Source organism: Platichthys flesus, chromosome 18 (assembly GCF_949316205.1).
Source record: "Platichthys flesus chromosome 18, fPlaFle2.1, whole genome shotgun sequence".
Lineage (NCBI taxonomy): Eukaryota > Metazoa > Chordata > Actinopteri > Pleuronectiformes > Pleuronectidae > Platichthys > Platichthys flesus.
The window spans coordinates 17323822-17347461 of record NC_084962.1 but is presented as its reverse complement, the minus strand read 5'-3'; the positions used below and the strand labels follow the sequence as shown (position 1 = coordinate 17347461).

The 23640-nt window shown below is 43.0% G+C and overlaps 1 protein-coding gene across 1 annotated transcript in view; it reads right to left on the bottom strand.

Annotated features, from left to right (window-relative positions):
* The window catches only part of lama2 (laminin, alpha 2), a 132716-nt gene that overhangs the window by 34926 nt on the left and 74150 nt on the right, over positions 1-23640 (bottom strand). Inside the window, exons 24-39 of the mRNA XM_062411395.1 lie at positions 22935-23115; positions 21661-21797; positions 20341-20472; positions 19845-19949; positions 17768-17911; positions 15365-15541; positions 15090-15275; positions 14871-14989; positions 14399-14516; positions 12662-12814; positions 9759-9883; positions 9565-9651; positions 9039-9232; positions 6439-6581; positions 5624-5722; positions 3797-3908 (exon numbers count right to left, since the gene is read on the bottom strand). Coding sequence (XP_062267379.1) covers positions 3797-3908; positions 5624-5722; positions 6439-6581; positions 9039-9232; positions 9565-9651; positions 9759-9883; positions 12662-12814; positions 14399-14516; positions 14871-14989; positions 15090-15275; positions 15365-15541; positions 17768-17911; positions 19845-19949; positions 20341-20472; positions 21661-21797; positions 22935-23115 — 2212 coding nt within the window. The remainder of the gene's footprint in view (positions 1-3796; positions 3909-5623; positions 5723-6438; positions 6582-9038; positions 9233-9564; positions 9652-9758; positions 9884-12661; positions 12815-14398; positions 14517-14870; positions 14990-15089; positions 15276-15364; positions 15542-17767; positions 17912-19844; positions 19950-20340; positions 20473-21660; positions 21798-22934; positions 23116-23640) is intronic.

The window sequence follows — 23640 nt, the reverse complement described above, 5'->3', positions numbered from 1 at the left end:
AACGCGTTATGATTAAAGCAAGTTGAAACTTACACAGTGTGTGTGTGTGTGTGTGTGTGTGTGTGTGTGTGTGTGTGTAGGTGAGTGGGTGGGGAGGCCCGTTTGTGTAGTTGTAGCAATGCAGCACTTCCTCTAATTATAAATGTAAACATGATGTGACTGGAGCCAAGACAGAACTAAAGCCATCATGCTAATGAACAGCTGTACAGTGTGTGTGCACGCGCTCCATTTGTATATGTGTGTGAGTGTGTGTGTGTGGGTGTGGGTGTGTCTATGAATCTGTGGTTTATGTTGTACTCATGTTATGGGGACTTGAATCGTAACATTATGGGGGGACAGCTCTTTTAAGAATTTAATGTGAGACCTGTTTTAATAGTTGTCTGGTTTATTCTGGGTTTCAGTTACAAGTATGGTTAAGTTCTAAACATGTGGAGGAATTCATCTAAGAGTACGAGCTGCATTGTTTGCTTCAGACTTTTCGACTTTTGTGTGTTTTTGGTTTGACCACCCGGTGAACAAGGAGAAAAGTCAGCTCCACAAAGGGCTGTGACCAAACTTGTTATTTTCTGAGAGGCCAAACAACAAGAAGAGGCGGGAATCAAACTAAACACCGGTTTTGTTTGTTGCAGAGTCAAAACACAGAGTTTCAGATCAACACCAGGGAACTGAGGCCGGTTCAACGCCCTTTAGACAGCAGAAGAAGAACCGTTGAAAAAATAAAAGCATGAGACGGATTTCTTATTTTCTGAGAGGATTTATGTCAATAAAGCAGTTTGAGAAGGTGATGACAGCAGGAAGTAAATTAAAATGTTTAATGTGAAGCTAAAACTAAAGGGATTAAAACATAAACACTGTAAAAACATAAACCTCGGTTCAGACTTTCAGGTGTTGAAACAACTTAAATCAATTTAATGTCCTCTGAAGTCATGGAGATCAGCTGACTGTGTGTGTGTGTGTGTGTGTGTGTGTGTGTGTGTGTCAGAGCCATATAATTACATAGTGGGATTTAAAAGCCAATTAAACACTTAAAACGTGGATGGACTCATATTATGGTATGTAGTAAACACGGGCGCACACGCTGAGCAAAGTGTGTACAGTATTTTGCTTGCCTCATTATGCGTGAGTGTGTGTGTGAGCGAGTGCACGCGCACATCTGCAGCAGTGTTTGTGTATGCAGTGTGTACGTGTGTGTGATAGCCACTAATTAAGTCTCTAATTGCTACTCTCAATCATCCAGTGAGGCACGACACGCCGTCTCCCTTTACTTCTCTCTCTCACACAGACACAGACACACACACACACACACACAAACACACAAACAAACACACACACACACACAGACACACACACACGCACACTGTGATTAGGCAGAGGGCCAGTGAGCTACGAGCAGCAACACGAAGAGGAGAGTTTCATCACAACCGGGCAGAATGTGTTGGTTTGGTAACTTTCTTCTCATCTCAGCAGTCATACAAAATTCATCACGTTAATCAGAAATAACTAATTATCTGAACAGCACAGTTTTACGTAGACCAGTTTATTTATACATGACCAGTTCAGCCACTTCACTTGAGCTTTAAATAACTTAAAGCTGAAAATAACGGGAAGAAAGAAATGAAAGTTGGCAGAGCTGGAAGATGAGGATGTGAATGTTCGATGAACTGTAATTGGCAGAAAAAAACATAAATGGTAACAAAACTATTTCCACTATATGTCTGCTTTTTTTTCGTATTTTTAAATGCAAATTGAGCTCAAATTCTTTGCCAATTTGCATCTACAATTTATGTGAATTCCTAAAAGTGGCCAGTAAAATGGAAAGTTTGAACATTGATGGTGTCACGAGCCAAAGCCAGCTACAAATAAAACCTCCAGCAGAAGGTAAGAAGTGGAACCTTGAGCAACAGGAGGAGAATAAAGAGCAGCTTGGAGCCAATCCCCGGCACAAATGGTCAGAGTGACCTGTGAGGCACCGCAGGACGGAGAAGGGGACGAGAAGAATTGCACAGGTCTCACAGACGGAAAAAACATTAGTTCCCACATGGAAGGACACTGATGGTCTGAAAGTGCACAAAGCAATGAAACACTGAAAAGACTGTGACTAGGAAACACACCTCAGGAGCTGGGCAGCTCTTTATACTCTACCCTCTCTGTATACTCTACTCTCTTTATACTCTACCCTCTGTATACTCTACTCTCTGTATACTCTACCCTCTGTATACTCTACTCTCTTTATACTCTACCCTCTGTATACTCTACTCTCTTTATACTCTACCCTCTGTATACTCTACTCTCTGTATACTCTACCCTCTCTGTATACGCTAACCTCTCTGTATACTCTACTCTCTGTATACTCTACCCCCTGTATACTCTACCCCCTGTATACTCTACCCTCTGTATACCCTACCCTCTCTGTATACTCTACTCTCTGTATACTCTACCCCCTCTATACTCTACCCTCTGTATACTCTACCCTCTCTGTATACGCTAACCCCTCTGTTTACTCTACTCTCTGTATACTCTACCCTCTGTATACTCTACTCTCTGTATACTCTACTCTCTGTTTACTCTACCCTCTCTGTATACTCTACCCTCTCTGTATACTCTACTCTCTGTATACTCTACCCCCTGTATACTCTACCCTCTGTATACTCTACCCTCTCTGTATACTCTACTCTCTTTATACTCTACCCTCTGTATACTCTACTCTCTGTATACTCTACCCCCTGTATACTCTACCCTCTGTATACTCTACCCTCTCTGTATACGCTAACCTCTCTGTATACTCTACTCTCTGTATACTCTACCCTCTGTATACTCTACTCTCTGTATAATCTACCCTCTGTATACTCTACCCTCTCTGTATACTCTACTCTCTTTATACTCTACCCTCTGTATACTCTACACTCCGTATACTCTACCCGCTGTATACTCTACTCTCTTTATACTCTACTCTCTGTATACTCTACCCTCTTTGTAAACTCTTACCTTTTTGTATACTCTACCCTCTCTGTATACTCTTACCTCTCTGTATAGTCTATACCCTCTCTTTGTACTCTACTCTCCATATACTTTACCCTCTTTAGACTCCACCCTCTCTGTATACACTCTCTAACGCCCCCCTGAGGCAGTGTTGACTTTGCGACCCAGTTGCAGAGCAGAATGAAACAAAGGTCTTCATCGCCCCTTATTGTCTGGTTGGGTGAGTCTTCCTCACGACTCCGTCTGCTGGGTCTCGTCTCTACTGTTCATGCAACACTTTGCCCAAGCAGCTGGCAATGAGCACTGACATCTGGCCCATCAGCCCTTGTGTTTGAGCTAAGTTTCCATTAGCCAGATAACGGGGGGGCAGAGAGAGACGTTCTGATCGTCTCACTCCGATGATCCCCCCCCTTCAAAGAGGCGGATCTGGTAGAATTGATTAAATACACTCTCTGCTTTTTAGGGACTGGGAGTAGAATCACTGGTCCTGATAATAACATTATTCTTATCATGGTCCTTCTGAAACGCTAAAGCTCCATTTAGCTGCTGATTTTAATATGTTCTGTCAGTGTAATTAATTTCATTAGCTTCTTAACTCACCTCTTCATATTATTATACTTCATTCTGTCCTCTAATGTAATAACCCACATTTCCCACAGGGATCCCTTACAATTAATATAAAGTAATATAAAGCAATGAACTCTAATGACAAATGAAAGTAGTAGAGCAGCAGACAGATAAATCCACAGATCCCAGTTGGCAGGAGAGCGAGCGGAGGCAGTTAATGGTCGAGAGGTGGAGTTGGTCGGTGGTGTACCTTGAGCTCCCAGCAGCGTGTCCCTGATGAACTGCTCCAGGTCTTCGGCTCGTTTATGAATCCTGTCGGCGTCGTCCTCGACCTGCTCTCCATCAGCAGACACCTTAGTGGCCTGGACGCACACAGACACACACACACCGGCCATGAAATAACAGACAATGTTTAATAAGTGAACGTATTGATTCCTCTCTAACAAAGGGGAGGAAAAGGATGGAGGGCTGAGGTGTTGGAAGTGAAAAGGATGACGGACAATGACGGCTGTATGTACAATCGATATTATGTGTTATGAGTGTGTGTGTGTGTGTGTGTGTGTGTGTGTGTGTGTGTGTTTGCATTCCCGACACACAGATACAAAGGGATAGGTGTATTATTTAAAAGACAACACAACCTCTCTCCTACACACATGGACACACACAGGACGAGGAATATGAGAAATGCATGACAGACGTGAAAACACATGCTCACACATAAACACACCATTTAGCACACAACAACATACAGCAGGTAATTATTGTTGACAAAACCACACTGTGTCATTTGAGCTGTTGCATGTGTGTATGTGTGAGTGAGTGTGTGTGTGTGTCTGTTTGTGTGATGGGGGTGTGGGCCATAGCATCACTGTCAACAAATGTCAAAGCCCCGGTCCCTAAAAGGCTGATGCTTGACAGCGTGAACGTGATTTCTTCTCTGCTCGTAGACTCCCTCCATACAAAGTGTGTTTTTCTTTTTTTGTTAACTCTTCTTTTGAGACATGACTGTGACTCTAACAACAAAAACAAAAGTCTGTATAGATTCTGTGTGAGGGTGAAGACGTAGAAATGCTTTCAGCTGTTTACTGAATCGGTTTAATATGAAAACAAGAAAACGATTTATTCATCTGTGTGTGTGTGTTTGTGTGTGTTTGTGTGTAACAGGCCTATCAGGCACAGGCCTGTTAATCTATTCATATCCTGTATCTGCTGATATTTGTCTGTTACCAACAAATGGGGAGAAACAGTGCGGAGCTGCAGGGGCCGTGAACGCTCTCAATTTGTGTCAACATTTCTGTGAAATTGATGTGATTAATTGAAATTTAATTCTGGAATATACAGAACTAAAGAGCAACATCAAGTGTCATGATACGGGTCTGTAAAGGCATTGTGTTGAGGTCTTTGTTCACAACACAAACAGGAAACACAAGGATGTTGCCGTTCTCCTGATCAACAGTTGGTGGCAGTAGCACAGGAAACGTGGAGGACTGCAAACTGGCTTAGTTAGAAATAACACTTTAAAAAGGTGCTTTTTGTTTTATAATGCAAAAACTCAATTTTGAAGTGAATCCCTCTGTCCACATCCAGTTCTTATACTTTTATATCGATTCACTTACAGGTTTGTTGTGCTAATTTCATGTTGCACAATCCTAAAAACATTGTCCCATTGCACCGTCTCCCCTTGTGTTTCTTCTGCTCAGCTGGTTTCTACCATGTTTGACAGATTCTTCTAAAAGTTCTGACACTTAATCAACATAAAATGGACTCAAAAGCTAAAAATAAAGAGGCTGAATTGTTTTCTGTGCAGCTTTCATGTCATTAAACAAACAGCAGAACTGGTTATATTGTTTTTTTTGTGAGGCCACTACAATGATCCTTGTCGTATATAAACGACTACACTCTGCCGTTCTTTGAAAATAAGTGTTGCCTCAAACTAAAACCTCGCTCCCTGTCTCTGTCTACATCTGCTCCTTCTCATTAGGCTGCAGACAGACAGGGGAAGACGGTGGAAGGAGGATCAAGAAGAGAGAGAGGAGGACAATGACAGAGACTTAAGAAAAACTCAAAGTGTCTGTACCCTGCTGTGCAGCTGGTCCATCTCAACCACCAGTGATCCCAGGTTGGAGTCGGCCAGTTGCAGTAATCTCTCCGGAGCTCTCTGAGGCGACAGCATGTGCTGCAGGGGGAGAAACACAGAGCGATGGAGGAATTACAGAGAGAAGCCTCTGACACATTCTGGCCTCGGGCTACAGGCTCTCTGAACCGCCGGGGCTTCGTGGCTGTAGAGCCAAAGAAGAAGATGAGCGAGGGAGGGCAGGAGGCGGAGAGAGCGAGAGAAGAAAAGAACACACATCTGATAAAACACTCGATATATTGGGATTATGTCAAGGCCAACAAGGTAATGGCATAATTTAAATGCAAAGATTTGTTTGGGGAATTGCTATCTAGCCACAGTTGGAAACTTCATTGGAAATACGCATGTTGTTGACTGTGTATTTGTATTCGTAGAGGAGGTTATTAAGGAAGATGAGAGATCTTAGAATCTTTAACACTCGAAAACTGACTCATAAAGAAAATGAGAAGCTGAAAAGTAATTTCCAAAAGGAAGGAAAAACAGAAAAATGTATCTGAGGTCATTTTCAGACACTGGCGCTAAGAAGCCAGTGTTTCCAAAGACTCATATGACTGATCATGTGCTAATTAAAAATATATTATAAACTATAATATAGATTCAAAATACAGTTAAAGGACACATAAGAGGCTTTTCAGTTGTTTGTTCTTTATTTTTATTTTTGTATGGAAAAGATCTGCAAAGTTAAAAAAGTCCAAAGTAACCCTGTGGTAAATTAAGCTTGTGACATCTTGATTCTACGGTGGCAGGTTGTCTTTTACCTTGAGTTCCTCCGTCATGTTCTCGAAGCGGTACAGCATCTTATAAGGAGGCGGGAGGGGCGTGGTCAGAGTGACCTCAGTGATGATGCGGTACAGGCGGTCCATGTCACTGATCAACAGACCCGAGCACTCGTCATCACAGGCTACAGACACAAAGACACAGAGTCAGTAGATCTAGTTGACACACTCCACTTGTGATTGTGTGTGTGTGTGTGTGTGGTTGTGTACTTATAGAGAGTTGGAAGAGAGAAATGAGAGGAAGGAGGAAAGTCAACCACATGTATTTTTTACGACCAGATCTCTGTTGATATGCTTCATTTGTGAGTCTGTCAACAAATCAGTGTGTGATGGTGACGACTGCTCCAGTTGTCATGTTTAAGGGAATTACACAAACGGGGCTGTCGATGCATGAAACACAGAGAGGAGCCCGATATGAGCACACACTGCAGGCTAAACACACACACACACACACATGCTCACCAGGGAATTCACCCAGACACACACACACACACACATTTGTCTGTGTGTGTGCGTGTGTTCCTTTTCCCTTCTCTAGCCCGAGGCTGATTTATTGCAGAAATTAAAATTTATGACAGAGAAATTCAAAGGTAATTTAAATTAAATAACAACTGTTTCTATTCAAGAAAAATATGACAAAACCAGAACGCACAAATACAGCAATGCATTCCAGCACTCACATGCTTACACACAAAAACACACACACACACACTAGCTGTAAATGTACTGTATATGCAAATGACGGTGCACAGCTGTGTGGAGCATGAGGAAGCTGCTGCTGGACTCCAAAGGCTTGTCAAGGAATAAGTTGACGAAACTTATGTTTGGAGAAAGTTTGGGACGAACGGCAGCAGCTGAAGAACTTACAGAAAGAAGCATGGGGCGTGTCCACTTCCTTTCTCAGGACGGAGACGCTGTGTCGAGACCTTTTAGTTTGGACCTGGTACCTTTTACTAAAATGGGAGAGCTGGGATTTATGACTCCTACTGCTGCCAGCCCCCAGTTGGCTTTAATTTTGTGGAGCTGTCATGAGGTCCACCTTTATCAACAGTCTGTGTATCATGTATACAAACATGGAAAAACATAATCCCAGCAGTCAAGTTCAGTGCAGTGGAGCAATGTGCTTTAATGAGAGTCCAGATCTTAACACAGTGTAAAGCAGGTGGAGCAGGTCTGTGGATCTGAATCTGCTTCTTTGTGGTTTTTGTTGGGTTCACTTACTTTCTCCAGCAGCAGCATCAATGCTCAATGACACAGGAGATTTTAATTGTTTGTTAACAAAGCACAATGAGTTTGTCTTCACTGACGACCCAGAACACCAGGTCATTTTAACAGGTTCACGTACTTTTTCTTGCTTCTCTCAGCAGATTTCTGGTTAATTTAGTAATAATAACCAGAGGCCAAATTACTTTCTCACCTGAAAAATGAATTTTTACCTCTCGTTCGGATGTGGGCAGCATTTAAATATGCAGCCCATTACATCACAGAGTGAAATTTAGCTGCATTACTATGCAAATGAACTCAAGCGGAGTGAGCTACCTGCATTTCCCTCACTCAAGACATCCGACCTGCTTGGTTGCATTCCTGCATTTGACGGAATCGAGAAAACGGGCTGAGAGAGAAAACGTGCTGCGGCTCCATGTTAACCATCAGGACTTGTGATTAGAGACTGGATGTGGAGGGAACCGGTTCTGTGTCAGGTGGCACCGCAGCACTCACATCGCCAATTTATGAACACACGCTTTGCGTCTGCAACACAAAGACCCGAGCGAACACTTTCCTCTCCGACCCGACAGCAGCAATTTCACATCAGCATCCGTCTCACAACCTCTCTCCCACATTCTCACTCGTGCACTTACCTCCCGACGTGCTAATGGAACCGAATTGGCCCCGGCCATTAACTTTAAATTAGCTCCAAATGACATTGAAATTATTCTCTAAATGACTCAAACCTGACTTTTGCCACGATCCCCTGTCTCCCATGGCAACTGGAGAAAGGGGGGGGGGGGGGGTTTGACTTCTCATTTGAATTTCACTGCCAAAATAAAGTAGAAATATAAACACCAGGTGTCAACACTGGGTGGGGAATGGAACAGACGAGGACAGGAGACAGGGATAGGCAGGGTGTCTGCAGGGCTCATTAAAGCTGACACCTATTTCTGTTCTGCACTCGTCAGGGTTCTGGTTCAATCAATGGTATTAGGATTCATATTCTGATAATAAAATCCATATTTCCAGTTAAGTTCCTTATACATTTGGTGCAGATCCAGACAAATGCATGGGAATATAGATATTAAATCTATGAGTGTGTGCAATTTGGTGCAGATCTAAATAAAAATCCGGGGCTAGTGAGTTTAAATGTGGTTTTATAGGGGGACTGCTGGGCCTTAGTGGAAATATATCTTCTCTACTTAATGCCACTTTACTTTATTTTGAAACCCTGAGCTCTCCATCATAACGTTTAACCTTCAGACAACCTGAGAGAAACACAGCGAAGGAAAGAATGGAAATAAAACCAGAAAATGAAAAAGGATGAACACAAAAGTGAGTGAGATTAGGAGAAGCTGTGTGTTTAGTCTTACAGATGATCCCAGCAGGTCCACACACATGCCTGTCCATGCACTGGTCACAGGTCAGTCCCGAGGCCCCCGCCCTGCAGCGGCACTGGCCCGTGACGGGGTCGCAGGGTCCCGGCAGCGCCCCCCACTCGTAACACTTACACTCCTCGCAGCGGCCGCCCGGCATCTTCGGATTGCCGTGGTACCCAGTGGAACATCTGGGCAGAGGAGTCATAGCAAGAAGGGGGGGGGGGTTATTGTTGCAAACACATTAAAGCAGGTGACAAAGGTGCATCTGGAGTCCTCCAGCAGCTGTTGATAAAGTAACTTTACTACAAACGTCTTCGCTGAGCACAGAAAGGAACAAATGATCTCAGTCCCCGACCAGAAGTTTCCTCTTTCCACCCGCGAAACCTTGGAGTACACAGTTTTGTCCTTTTTGCCTCGTGCATTAGATTCATTGTCTCTACGGCGTTAAAGTTTCATGAGTTCTAAGCTCGTCTTGCTCTTGGATAATAACGGGAGGATAGTGAGACTCTCTCTCTCTGACCTCTCGCAGTGTTTGCCCTCGTATCCCTCGGGACAGGAGGAGCAGCGGTAGTCGTCGAATCCCTCCGCAACACAGGTGGGACTGAAGCTAGACACAGGAATAGAGATGTTACTCAGAATTACAACATGATGCATGATGGGTAAATTATGCTACTTAATGTAGAGCACTGCCAAAAGCAAACAGAGGCAGTTTACTTGTTCTGTGGGTCGGTGAGGGGGCAGGCGCACGGTTTGCAGTCGTCAGAGAAACCTCGGACGACTCCGTAGAATCCTGGAGCACAGCGCTCGCACTGATCGCCCTCTGTGTTGTCCTGACAGCTCTACACACACACACACACAAACACACAAACAAAAACATCTTAACTTCTATTAACTTTCCTCAACCCTCCGTACCCTCACATGTGGGTGTGATTCTTCACCCAGCACGAGTTCTCGGTGAGTGTGGTCGGTTTTTGAATACAGAATTTGATGTAATGTCGGCAGCTGGAACACTACAACAAAAAACTTTTCATCTTCTTGCGCTAGTTAAGCTACACTTATAGATAAGCTACACTTATATCTGTTGTAGTTGCAGGGGCCACTGGCACGTTGAGAAGGAGACACAACATTTGCCTGTGAAAGAAAAGGAAAACGATAGACCATAAGCACCTTGGTTCCATTCCTTGAATTAAAGACACTAGTATAACTCTTATAACCACTGTCCTTTCACTTCTTGAATAATAGTAGAAACGTGTGCTTTGCAGTGAGGTGATGAATTCAGACTGGTGGGGAAATATCTGACACCTTGTTTGGAAACATTGAAAACCGCCTGTCTCAGATTCGATTTTCCTCCAGAGACGAAAACATGAAAATTACCTCATCAGGTGTCATTTTTATTTTTCAGGTAAAAATCAATTGAGCAGTCGCCATTTTTACGTGCACACACACACACACACACACACACACTGACTCACACTAACTCACACAGCCTGACTGTGAAGTACCCACGTGTGACTGCAGCTGCCTCTGCAGCATCTCCACTGAATCACTAATCATTTCTCTTTGCCACCCACGTTCCTGAGCCGTTCTTGGACCGAACTTTTATCCAGTCTGGTCTCCTCCTGATGGGAAAACGTCTCTGTCCACACCCAGTAATGAATGTGTTTTTTCTGGGCCCAGTCCCACTCCTGCAAGATGAGACCCGGCACAGCAGTGACCACCTACTGACAGGTGCGATCTCACACGTCAAAGACAGATTTAATAAGCTTCCTTTCTCAAAACCAGGCCATGAAAACACCTGATATTTTTGAAGCATCATCTCACTGCCCTGTTATGATGAGAATAACCATAGGTAACAGTAGATAACCACATATATCCTTAAACAATATAGTCATAATGGCATACCTTCTATTTTTGGCTACAACTGCATATAGACACACACACACAGGTTTGTGCAGCATTACAGTACATTGACTTCCATTCATTGTGTTCCTAACCTTAACCAAACCACAATTCATGTCATCACCTTCACTCTAATCCATATTATATAATTCCAATTAAGTTTTGGTCTCCATGATGTGTTAATGCTGCTTATAGGCAACATAAAAAAGTACACACACACACCCACACACACCCTATTCATACTTGTAGTCTGACAATGCCAAATACAATATGTGGACATTGTCTACGCAAAAACACTGACGCTGACCCGAGTGACTCGAGCCCACATATTGTGCAATCAATCACACACATACACACACACACAGACACACACAAACACACACACTTATTTTAAACGCATGTACATATACCAAACACAAACATGCAGATCTCTCCTCTTCACGTCTCCGGGGTCCCGTGTTGTCGTGTTCGCCTTGTTTGTTGAAAATGGGAACTTCAATCACTGCAACAGGAAGTCGCCTCTTAACGAGCCAAGTCATTTCCATTAACTTCCTGTGTTTCTCGTTACCGCTAATTACCACAGAAACAAACTCGTTTAGCATTTTCAATTTAGCCCCGCTCGGTGAGAAAATGCTAATGACACCGTTATGGAGAGCGAGATGGAAACGGGCGAGGGAGAGAGAGAGAGAGAGAGAGAGAGAGAGAGAGAGAGAGAGAGAGAGAGAGAGAGAGATTGCTCGGAGGCACAGAGATGCAGGAATCAAGAAAGCGGAGTAGGGAGGGGGAGAAAAGGAGAGAGAAACAAATTGGCTAAACTAGAGAAAATTAAGGAGAGGTGCGAAAGACACAGAGAGGGGTGAGAGATGGGGAACGGGGGGTGAGGGGGGGGAGAGAAATGAGGGAATTGTGGGTAAAAGACAAAAAGAATGGCAGAGAGATGAAAAGGACACAGAGGACGACCAAATGCATAATTGAGGATGAGGGGGAGAGAACGGGGCAGAGAATAGAAAGAGAAAATTAGAAAGAGTGTGGAGGAGGAGGAGGAGCGATGGAAGGAGAAACAATAGAAGGAAGGAGAGGGAAGGAGAGAGGATTAAATAAAGAGGAGATGAAGAAGGTTTGCAGAGAACCACAGTAGAAAAAAAAGGAAATGCTAGAATCTACTGGAGCGCACAACTACAATCTAGCGAGTAGAGACACACTCAAAACTTGTACATCTGATTTTGTCGTGCACAAAACTGCTAATCGCAGATAAAATCAAAACTTCAAAAATCGTCCCTTTCAATGCGATTGAGTTTATTCAATTCGAATATCAAGCATCTTTTCAATAACTTGACTTGTTGGGTGAAGGTTTCATGACGATTAGCAACTGAACGACACGCAGGCCGAATGGTACACAACAGAAAAAAACCTGTTGAATACATTTTTGTAGGTACACGGGTCAGATTCATTATCCTAACTATATTGTGTAGGTGTAAAACTTTTTGTCTTCTCTCCATCTGAAAGCAGAGATCAACGCCTGGGTCGGATCCAGGGGAGAGGAAATTACACAGAAAATGAATCAACCCAGGGTCGTTAATTATTGCAGGGCTAATTACAGTACCTGACAACCCCCCCTCCCCACACACACACACCAAGGTACCGGGCATATGGCTGGGTGAGGGTCTCCAGCGACAGACTGCCCACACACACACACACACACACACACTCTCATTTACCTGGCATATGGATGTCTCGGGGTCACAGGTGGAGGAGTGCCCACTGCACTGGCACTGCACGCAGCTGCCCATGCCGGCGGCGCTGGGCGCTCTGGATGCCGGAGCAGATGTCAGGGAGCCGGTGCGGAGCCGGTAGAAACCCGCAGCACACTCCTGCATCGCCGCGAGAGGCCGAGACAAAGAGGAAGAAGAGACGTGGGATTATAAAAAAGAGATAGAAAACAAACCCTGTAACACTCAGATCTGTTGTTCTCATGGGAAACACACACGGTGCACAACTATACACACTCCTCACAACTGTTGACCACTCTCTCTTTCACACACACATACTCACAATTAAGAGTCACTCCCTTCAGTAGCTTTTCAACACACACACGCTCACACCCTGATACCCGCCCTGCACGCACACACACACGCACACACATGCAAACACACACACAAGGTAACTCACTCTCCCTCTCTCTCCTGTTCAGTAATAATTAATGGAGTCCATTTAAAGAGCCATCTGTTTCCCTCCGCTCGCGCTAAACGCCCGTTTAAAAATACTTTATTAACAACGACGCCGGCTACAAATAGAACGGCCATCTGTCAGCCCCCCCCCCCCCCACACACGACCCGAAACATTTCAAGTTTAGCTACCGATGGCCGTTTGGCTTCCATGTTGGCTCTTTTTCAAACACTATCTGTGGCTTTCGAAATTATGAACTCCGCTAATATTTTGCGGGGAATGTAGACACGGAGAGGGGGGGGGCTTTCTGTGCCCCCTGAGTAAAGGGGCGTCAAAGTGAATGAAAGGTTGAAAAACACAGTTAAAAGTTTGCGTGCTCCTTTGAGATTAACACAATGACGCCAAAATTACTGTCGGGGCGCCGCCATGCAGCAGAATTGCCCAGAAGGGAGGGCGGGCGGGTACTGTATATCATAAGCCGTCTCTACAAAATCCTAATTACAGTAAAGATTGAGTCACTGCTTATTGCTTTATGCTTTATGCTTTATGCTTTCTGTGGCTTGAGAACAGGAGCCGGACACCGCTGGAAGTCAATATCAAACCCGGAGCCGAGGAGACGCTCAGCCAGGCGTAATCCCGGCGAGGCAAAGCAAAAAAAGTCAAATAAAATAATTATGTTTTTTTAAATATGAAACAGACTGAAAGGCGCCGCAGAGGCTTAAACTCTGAACTAAATGTAAATTGGAATATTTGAGATAGTATTGAAAGCTGAGGCCGTGACCTCCGTGTTTACATTCTCTCTCTGGGTAGAAAAGGCAGCACGCAAAAAAAAAAAAAAACATGGTTCCTCTGGGAGCCGGGTTCAGCTCGCTCTGTAATTAATGTTTGTATTAATACCGGATATACAAAATGTACGGTTTTAAACTGATATTTCTCTTTGATATTTTATTGCATCTGCCCGGGAGGTTATGTTTTCACCCCTGTCCACTGGTTTGTTTGTTTTTCAGCAAGATAACGATAAAAACGACTGAACGGATTTCCCTGAAACTCAATATCAACAAACATCGACTTCTACTACTTTTCTTTAGCAGTACAATAAGTTTCCCATATATCGTACAGTACTGGTACTGGATACTCTTCACTTGTATTGAATTACTGAGATAATGTTTGGGGGGGGGAAATGTTTTGTAGATGCAGGCATTCATATGTGGGCATCCGTGTGTCTGTGTGTCTGTGTGTGTGTGTGTGTGTGTGTGTGTCTGTGTGTGTGTGTTTGTGTGTGTGCTCACCTCACAAGACAGTCCGGAGTATCCCATTGGACAGTCACATTTTTCTATCTGATGAGCTCTCTCGCTCTCTCTGGTCGATCCACCGTCCTCTGCCACGGTGAGACTGATCTCTGAAATCCTGAGGGACAGAGACCTCCATTAGAACAGAGGTATCACGAACAGGGCTGTACATGTGTCTGTGGACACCAGAGCTAAGTAGATAAAATGACAGATTTCATTGTGTTAGATGTCCACATGGAGCTGTGATGATAATTAGCAGCAGATTATATATATTTCATTATGAGACCTTGAGACACACATGAAGGGGACAGTTTTTCCCACAGGTTCATCCAGCCATCAGATTTCATATTTACTCATTGACATCACTGTGCAGAGCTGCATTGAACAATATGTGTATGTGTGTGACTGCATGTGTGTGTGTGTGTGTGTGTGTGTGTGTGTGTGTGTGTGTGTGTGTGTGTGTGTGTGTTACCGGCTGTGTCTCATCAAGTTGCCGTGGGATGCCTTAATTAGGATGTATTCCACATAGAACAAAATGTCCATGAAGTCCTCTCGAGTCATGGACCTGCCATCTGCATACCTCCACTCATGCTGTACACAGAGACACACAAAATGTCACCACTGCCATCTATTAGCAATGTTGTAGCTCCTGATCCTATTGCTGTTAAACATTTGAAAGTTTATTCAAAACCTCCGTCATGTCGATCTCGTGGCGGGTGAGCTGACCAATCTGGAGCCCCGGTACGAGGCGTGTCATCACCACGCTGCGGCTGGGCCCGCCCTTGATGATGACCTGAGGCTCGTAGGAGGAGGGACCGGTTTCCTCTCTGGCCTCGTAATACACCGCGTATTTCAACTGACCACCGTACGCTGTGATCTAAAGAAAAGACAAATACACACACGTGAGGAAAGACGTCCCTTTGGTTTTTCTTTTTCCTTCACGTCATCATGGTCACTGTTTCCTACCATGGAGCCTTTGAACTGCTCGGGCAGTCTCCAGTAGAAGGGTTCAGAGAGGGTGGGGGACACCAGCTCCGGGTGGACAAGGATCTCCGGGTGCTGGAAGCTCACGCCTCTCCTCGTCTCGACGCTGTTGGATTTGTCCACCAGGGGGAGCACTGTCTGCTCCGGCTTCAGCGTTAACTACAGAGAGGCACACAACAGGGAGGTTGACATTGAGCCTATTGAAGGAGAACTGTGACCAAGACTTTGCTGTAAAATAGATAGGATTCTTTTAAATGGTGTTGACTGGTTACCAGTAGAGGTTGGTGTTCACCTCCTCCATGTTAGTGGATGTAAACGTGGATCACACTAAAAAAGTTAAGTTTGTAAGTTTTCCTCAAAGAAGATTTCTGTCCTTTCAGAATGACCTGTGTCTTCATTTTTGGACAACAGGAGGAAATGGAGTCGTATTATCCAATCGTAATTTAATAGTTAATTATCTGATATTTATAAAGCAATAGTTTAATGTGTGAATATGAGATGTTTCCCCATTAATGTGTGAAATCTGTGATTTTGTGGTGATTTTGTGTTGAAGGGGAACAAATCTGTACACTAATAATTGTATTATTGTTAATCAGCCATTCTAAATGAAAAGTGTCTTTGCTCTTTTCAATGTGACGACTGCTCCTTCGCTGGCTTTCACTGGCTTATTACTGTTCAAGGTCTGTCAAAGAAATTTCAATTCAGAATTTAACCTCAAATTGATTTTATCTCTGTGTCTCTGGCGTCTGATATGAGAATCACATTTGAGTTATTACCGACTGGCAGAGGAAATTCAAGCCCTTTTCTTTCTCCCTCTCTTTCTCCCACTTCACGTGTTGATTCTTCAATATGACCTGAATAATATCAGGGTTTATTATTGACTGCGGGTTGTGGTTGAGTGGACCAATTTAAAAATAGCTTCTTCTGCTGGAGCCTGGATCTCTCTCTGCTGCCGCCGCCGTCCACCACTGTGGAAATTGTGTGAATAATATGAAGGAGCTGACTTTGGTTGAGTGGAATCGGAAAAAGAATCTTAAATCTATTAACTCACAATAGCGCGGGCACACCGGCACTATGAGCTGCATAATGAAGAGGAAGCTGAATGTGGGATGGGGAAATTGCCAATTTGAGTCGTAAGTATTAGATATAATGAATTGAATTCCAAACATTAATACATTTGATCTGAATTGTCGTTTGGAATTTGCGCAATAAAACTGTGATATCTCATAAGGAGCAGGAAGAGTGTGAAAAGACGTGTGTGTGTGAAGGATAAAGAAAAGTAGTTGTGGCTCGATATATTACAGTTTAACCATAAACATCAATATAAATAGATATTGATAAACACAACCTTTTTTATGGAGAAAGAGATATTTCTCTTTTAGTTTTTTACTGAATGACATTAGTGCAGATTTGTAGATCAGTATTTAACAACCAGTAAATATTCACACACAGTTATGTCATCAGAGAAAAATACCACAAAATAGGTTGCATGTGTGTATATGTATGTCAGAATACACGTGTGTTTGTGTCTTTGCGCATGTGACAGTGTTTGTGTAGTGTATGGTGTCTAGATATGGTGACGGAGGGCATGTGTGTGTGTGTGTTTGTGTGTGTGTGTGTGTGTGTGTGTGTGTGTGTGTGTGCCCGCATGTCCCTCTCCACTCAGTGTAATCTCACGATTCAGTGGTTCAAAGAAAATCTGCCTCTTTCCAATAAACTCTAAATTTTTCCTCTCTCTCTCTCTCTCTCTCTCTCACCCTCTCTCTCTCCCCCCGTCTCTCTCTCTCTCCCTCCCCCCTCTCTCTCCCTCTCTCTGTGTGAACAATAAATGAAGTGAATGTTTGTCGTTCAAATGAAACGTCTCTCGCTCACACTCCATCCCATAACACTGCGGTTACCAGGGAAACGCCAGGTTTATTGCTGATGGAAACTGTTTCTGATATTCAGAAGCTTTATTAAAAAAAAAAAAAAACAGGCTGCCACTCAAACAGCTGGATAGGAAACTTGCTGAGTATGCGGTGATGTCACTTTATTATAGAATGTACAGTATGATTGAATCCATGATGATATGTATGAGCCAGGTTCTAATTGGGAAATAAATCAACCACGTCAAATAGAAGTGCCCGAGAAAGTCAAGTTTGATTAGTTTTGATGATGGTGTAGAAAGTAATAAGGAATTTAATGTGCAATGTGTCTTTAAATTTTCCATATACACTATCGTCCATCTTTAAAATCTATATCTTTCGGAGAGAGTGGAGATCAGGCCAATAAAACCATCTGCCCTCTGATTGGCAGTTTGACCAGGATCAGAGATTAGTCATTGTCCAATCAGAATCAGCTGTTAAAACGGGGAAGTGAAACAAAGTGAGAGACTCGTCGACTCACCCACATCCGGATCAGCCCCTGAGCCTCAGTGCAGGACTCGGTGAGCCCGTAGCAGTAACACTTGCTGCAGCCCAGTGGGTTTCGCACCGACAACCCAAACGCGTTGGGCTTACAGCGGTCGCAGTTGTCTCCCTCCACGTTCGCCTGGAATGAGGAACAAACACAATGTTGAATGTTGTTGAGGAAACGTTTGGTTACATGAGCAGGAAACCTGATTCAAACACAAAGCATCTTATTTTTATATTAAATTAAATTAGATTTAACACCTTGCTTAAGGACACTTCAGCAGGATGGAGAACCAGTGAGATGGGGGGGGGGGTCTCTCTAACCTTGAGTCTCTTAACTTTAATTGGTGATTATTTATCAAACTTGGACAAACTGTTCTATGAATAAAAACACCTTAACAAAAAATTAATTTGATTCCTTTGCTGCATTTAGATGAAAATAAGAAAAATAGCATCTGCTTGTCTCCAGCTGCACTGAGTGTTTACATGTGGAGTTAATAAGCCGAAAGCTGCCTGGTCTAGAGAGGGGAGTGTGGACAGGGCCGTGCATTGAGCCTTCTCTCTGCTGAGGAGAGTCTCACAGTGCTGTCAACAAAACATCATCCAATTAATGCTGAGTTGTGTCAGAAAGTCCTGCAGGTTAGTGAGAAACACCCAGAACCGTGTGAGGGGGAAGGAAACTACAGGTATAAGACAGATACTCTGTGAAATTAGATTTTTCTTTCTACAGCAAAAAGAGGATTTGGTTGGTAAAACTGAAAAGTCCTGGAAGTTATTAACTCAGAAATCATTTGAACACAGAAAGAAGAAGACGGGGGTGTCAGTTGATTGTTGATGGTTTTTCTTTTACATAACAATTCAACATAATTTTAAGTTCAAGACCATTAAGCAATTTTTTATTATTTTGTGAAAAATATATAGTGAATTTCCCCATTAGAATAATTTATGGATTACACCTTTAATTTTACTTTGTAATATTATTCATAAAAGACAAACAGACAGAGATGGACAGACAGAAACAAGTCACACTGACAGAATAACAGGTACCATCTGAAAAATGACTGTTTGAGTGACAGGCAGTCAACCTCCCACCTGTTCAGAGTCAAGACGACAGTGATGTGTGTGTGTGTTTGTGTGTGTGTGTGTGTCCGCGTGTGTGTGTATTTGTTCTAGCATTTGTCACGGGTGAGATAAAAAGGCTTCTCAAGTCTCCCTGTCCCTCACAGTGAATCTACCAGTGAGTGTGCATGTGCATGATGAGTGTGTGTCTATGTGTGTGTGTGTGTGTGTGTGTGTGTGTGTGTGTGTGTGTGTGTGTGTGTATGTGTGTGTGTCAAGCAGGGAGGCAGAGGAGGAGATATTAAATGGGGACAAAGGAATCACAAAGTAAAACCAGATAAATCAATAAATATATAAAATAAATCAAAATGAATGAAATCTCCAGTATCCTCCAGGATCTCACCCTGGGTCTATTTACACTAATATAAACATGTTGTGTTAAAGTCCTTGTGTCATTCTTTGCACTTTTACAAAATGAAGACAGGACATTTTTCTTCTTTATGGATATTATAAAGAAATGTGTTGATGATGATGTTTATAACCGTGCATGTCAGGGACAGGGCGACACTAAGTACCGTCCTCACTCTGAGACAACACAGGAGACGGTATATATCTATATGTACAGTGTATATACTGTTTGTGTGAAAGTATGCATCTGTCATTGTGTGTCAGTGTATAGAGCCTGACACAAATACAAGGAAACACATACACACACACACACAAACACACAAAAGAACAGACAAACTATGTACAGCAGATTTTCAATCTGATAATATCTGAGATTTATTTATGTATACATTTCAAGATTTATCACTTGCTTCTGCATATTTCTTGTGTTGATTTTCATCTAAAACACAAACTTTTCCAGAAATTACTTCTGGTCTAACTATATTTTTGTATCAGGATGAAAACACAAAGGCGACAGGAGTGGACAGGAAGTCTCTGGTTCTTTCACATCATGTAAGAAAGGGACCACGATGACTAGCTGTGTGTGTGTGTGTGTGTGTCTATACCTTGCAGCTACACTTCCCTGTGCGATCAGCGCAGCCACACACTCCTCTCTCCAGGTCACAGGTTTGGCTGTCCGAGCCGGAGACGTCACAGCTGCACTGGGTGCACTGTGGGGGGGGGGGGGAAACAAGCTTCTGTTATCGACAACGCAGCAGGCAAAACGAGGAGCTGCCCGAGTGGGTCCTCGTTGTTATGCTTCACCAAACCATTAAACTTCAGACACTACAGAATGAAACATGTTGTCGTTATCTTCTCTCTCGGTGGAAACATCACAGAAGTTCAGACTCAACACGGAGCTGTTCTCAAGTTTTACCAGGAACGAGCTCCTGCAGCTGCAAAAAACTGGTTTCTCTGAAAATCAACTTCTGATTCGGATGAAGTTAAATCCGTTCTGTTGCCATGAAAAACGAGTCATGAACCCTCGACCTTGAATTAACAAGAATACGTCTTTTAAAATCTCTCTAGATTTGAATAGTTCACTCTATGAAACAAACATACCTGAGGAAAGTCTCTGTATCCAATCTGACACTCATTGCACTTCTCTCCTCTGAAGGAATCCCGACACAAGCAGCAGCCCGTGTTCATGTTGCACTGCTGCGTCACGGAGCCGACCACACTGCAGCCACACTCCTAAAAGACACACACAATGTGCAGAGAACACAAACACAACATGGACACACAACAACCTTTAGATCAGACAGATACATTCTCCTATGGAATCAACACTTTGAATTCCATTTTGTGTGACTTTATATTTCTGTGATTCAAATATTAATTTGTTCTTTGTACTTCTTCTTATCCACAGCTTTAAATCAGGGATTCAAAACATTATTATCTATGAAATGAGTCCGACCTTTACCATCTTTCACATTAAATTGATCCTCACACGTTGATGCATTGTAATGATATAATATACAATCTTATATTAATACTAAATTGACCATTAAGTGCAGGTTTTTTTATTTGAATATTGATATTCTTTTTATATAATTCTAAATCTAAGACTTATTTATACTTATTTATGTACTGGTATTTCTACATCTTGCACTAATAGACGATGCAAATGAAATCACCCTCAACCCTGTTAACACCAAAGCAACACTGACGGGTTTGAGAACCAAGAAATATCTCACACTCTATGAAAATAGATGTTTTATTTGCCGTGAGTGAAAATCTAAAGGAAAACATTGGCAATCATAAACAGAGAAGCTGCAGATTTCTATCTCACGGCAGAGACAAATAGAACAACTGTTAAAAACACTTGCTGCCTTTTGCTGTAATTCCCTCTGATATAAACACAGACTAAGTTTTTCACATTTATAAATGTGACGTAATTTGCTCGGCTCCACTTTGTTATTTCTCTTTTTGAAATAGTTCTTTTACTTTTCTCTGCTTTGCTCGGCTCCACTTTGTTGTGCAGCACTAAGATCTGTTGCTTTCCTCTGGTGTCGTCCTCCTGCACTAAACCAGGACTTTCCACTTCCAGCCTTTATTTCCTAATAGTCTATTACTACTCTTAAACAGTTTACTGTTATTGCTGCCTCGCGGCTCTCCCAACAAGTTTGAGCGGAGCAACAAGCACAGTGATAATCAGAGAAGGAGGAGAAGGAGCAGCCAGAAAGAGGCAGAGGGAGGAATAAATAAAGAGAAGATGAAATGAGGCTGAAGAAAAAGGAAAAGAGCAATGAAGAAAAACACTGAGAATTAAAGTGATAAAAAGCTGAAACGGAAAAAAGGCCTAGAACTGGATGTATTGATGTGATTTCTTTGTTTATGAGGCGTCACGTGTACATGACACTCGTGCTCCTCTCAGCCCACCTTGCATCCAGTGGTTATATCATGGCCCCAGTGGTTTGGAGCACAGCGGTCGCACCTCTCGCCGATGGTGTGGGGGGGGCAGATGCACTGCCCTGTGTTTGCATCGCAGTTATTTCCCACATGGCTGCACTCGCAGGCTGAAGGAGAGAGAAGAGCGAGAGAGCAAGAGAGAGAGCGAGAGAGAGAGAGACAGAGAGCGAGAGAGAGAGAGAGAGAGAGAGAGAGAGAGAGAGAGAGAGAGAGAGAGAGAGAGAGAGAGGGGAGGTCAATGGAATTTAATAAATAGAGAAGACAGAGTTAGAAATGCGTCTGAAAAAAACTCTTCTAGTTTTACTTTTAAAGTTTGAAGGATTTGTTTTTCATAAATTTGCTGCATTTTCTTTTAACATGACAAATATAAATTTCATCCAACAACATCTCTTTATGAATCTTGATCGATCAGGGTTTTTCGAGTATTAGCAGGAGATACAAAATGCAAAAAGTGGCAAAAATAAAAATCCATCTCCAGTTGGTGCAAAGTTGAAATCCAAATTCACACTGGAAAACTAATGAGCCCCTTTAATTTGAACTGTGAATTTCCAACGGGTTTGATGCTGATCAATGTTTCATTATCTACAGATTCTGGATCTAAACGATGTAACTTGATCTTTATTATTTCCTCCTCCTGTCTTTCATGTGTCTCTTCCCTTTAAATATCTATACGTATAGATGGGAGGCTTGTTTACTGTCTCTGTATAGAGTCTCACAAGATGCACATTTCATCATCTATTTATGATAAGGTGTTATAAATAGACGATAGTCACTGGCATTATAAACGTAGGAGGAATATATGCATTACTTCTGCAATTCTGCTTTGAGATAAATCAGCTAGAACAAAAGAAATGCCCACATTGACAAGGAGCTGAGTTTCAAAATAAAGTCAACGTCTTATATTCGGGGAATTTGTTTCAACCATTAGCATTTTTGTCATTTCCAGTGTTTTAACTCTGTTCTACTTGTGGGCAAGAAAAAGATGCAGTTTTGCAGTAATTATGAAATGTGAAACTCGCACTTGCTTTTTCTGAGGTGACATAACAGCTTTTCAAATAGAGGCCCTCTGCAGACAATTTGTGTAAACTTTAAATTAAAACTAGGGAGAAGAACAGGGCAGCACTTTAACAAAGGACATTTCGTGATGCTGACGGTGCTTCATAGCAAATGAAAGGACAGATCTGCATGTTTGACTCTGTGAGCTCGTATCACGTTGTTAAAGGAAACACACGGCCCCGTCTTACGTGTGCAGCCGCCCTCCTGGTGGTTGAAGAATCCTCGAGCACAGCGGTCGCACTTGGGTCCGCTGACGCCCGGCTGACACCGACACTGACCCATCTCGTCGCAGTCGAACGACTTGGACCCGAAGGAGTTGCAGTGGCACGGGACGCACTGTCCGCCCGTGCTGATGCCGTGAGTCTGAGGCTGGAGACACACAAATGGCACACGGGGGGAGTTAGAAACTGAGCTGAGAACAGGTGGGGGGAGAGAAAGGGCGACAAGCTGCAGACGCACAAAACGAGCAGGTTACAAGGTGAGATTATATCTATATAGACTAGATCTATACAGTGTTACTATTAGTCTTCTTGGACACTACGTGCTTCACAGTGAAAATCCCATTCACCCATTCATCCAGCACTTCTAACTGCACCCATTCATACACTTGTGTCACAGCCAGAGGCAATACGGAGTTAGATATCTTGCCCAAGGACACTTCAGAAACTCTCATCCGCTAACCAGAAGGTTGTTGGTTCACCTTCTTTAAGTCCTGATTAAACAAATAAGGACTTTTCAAGATTTACTCCAGGAAAACAGTAAAAATAAAAGACTTAAAAAGTTGGTCTGAAACGCCTCCTCGTTGCTGCAAAGGAAACGTATACAAGGCCACGCAGGTTTATCACACTGATCCACAATCTGTCCCTGAAGGGAGAGCATGAACCAGCCAAGGCC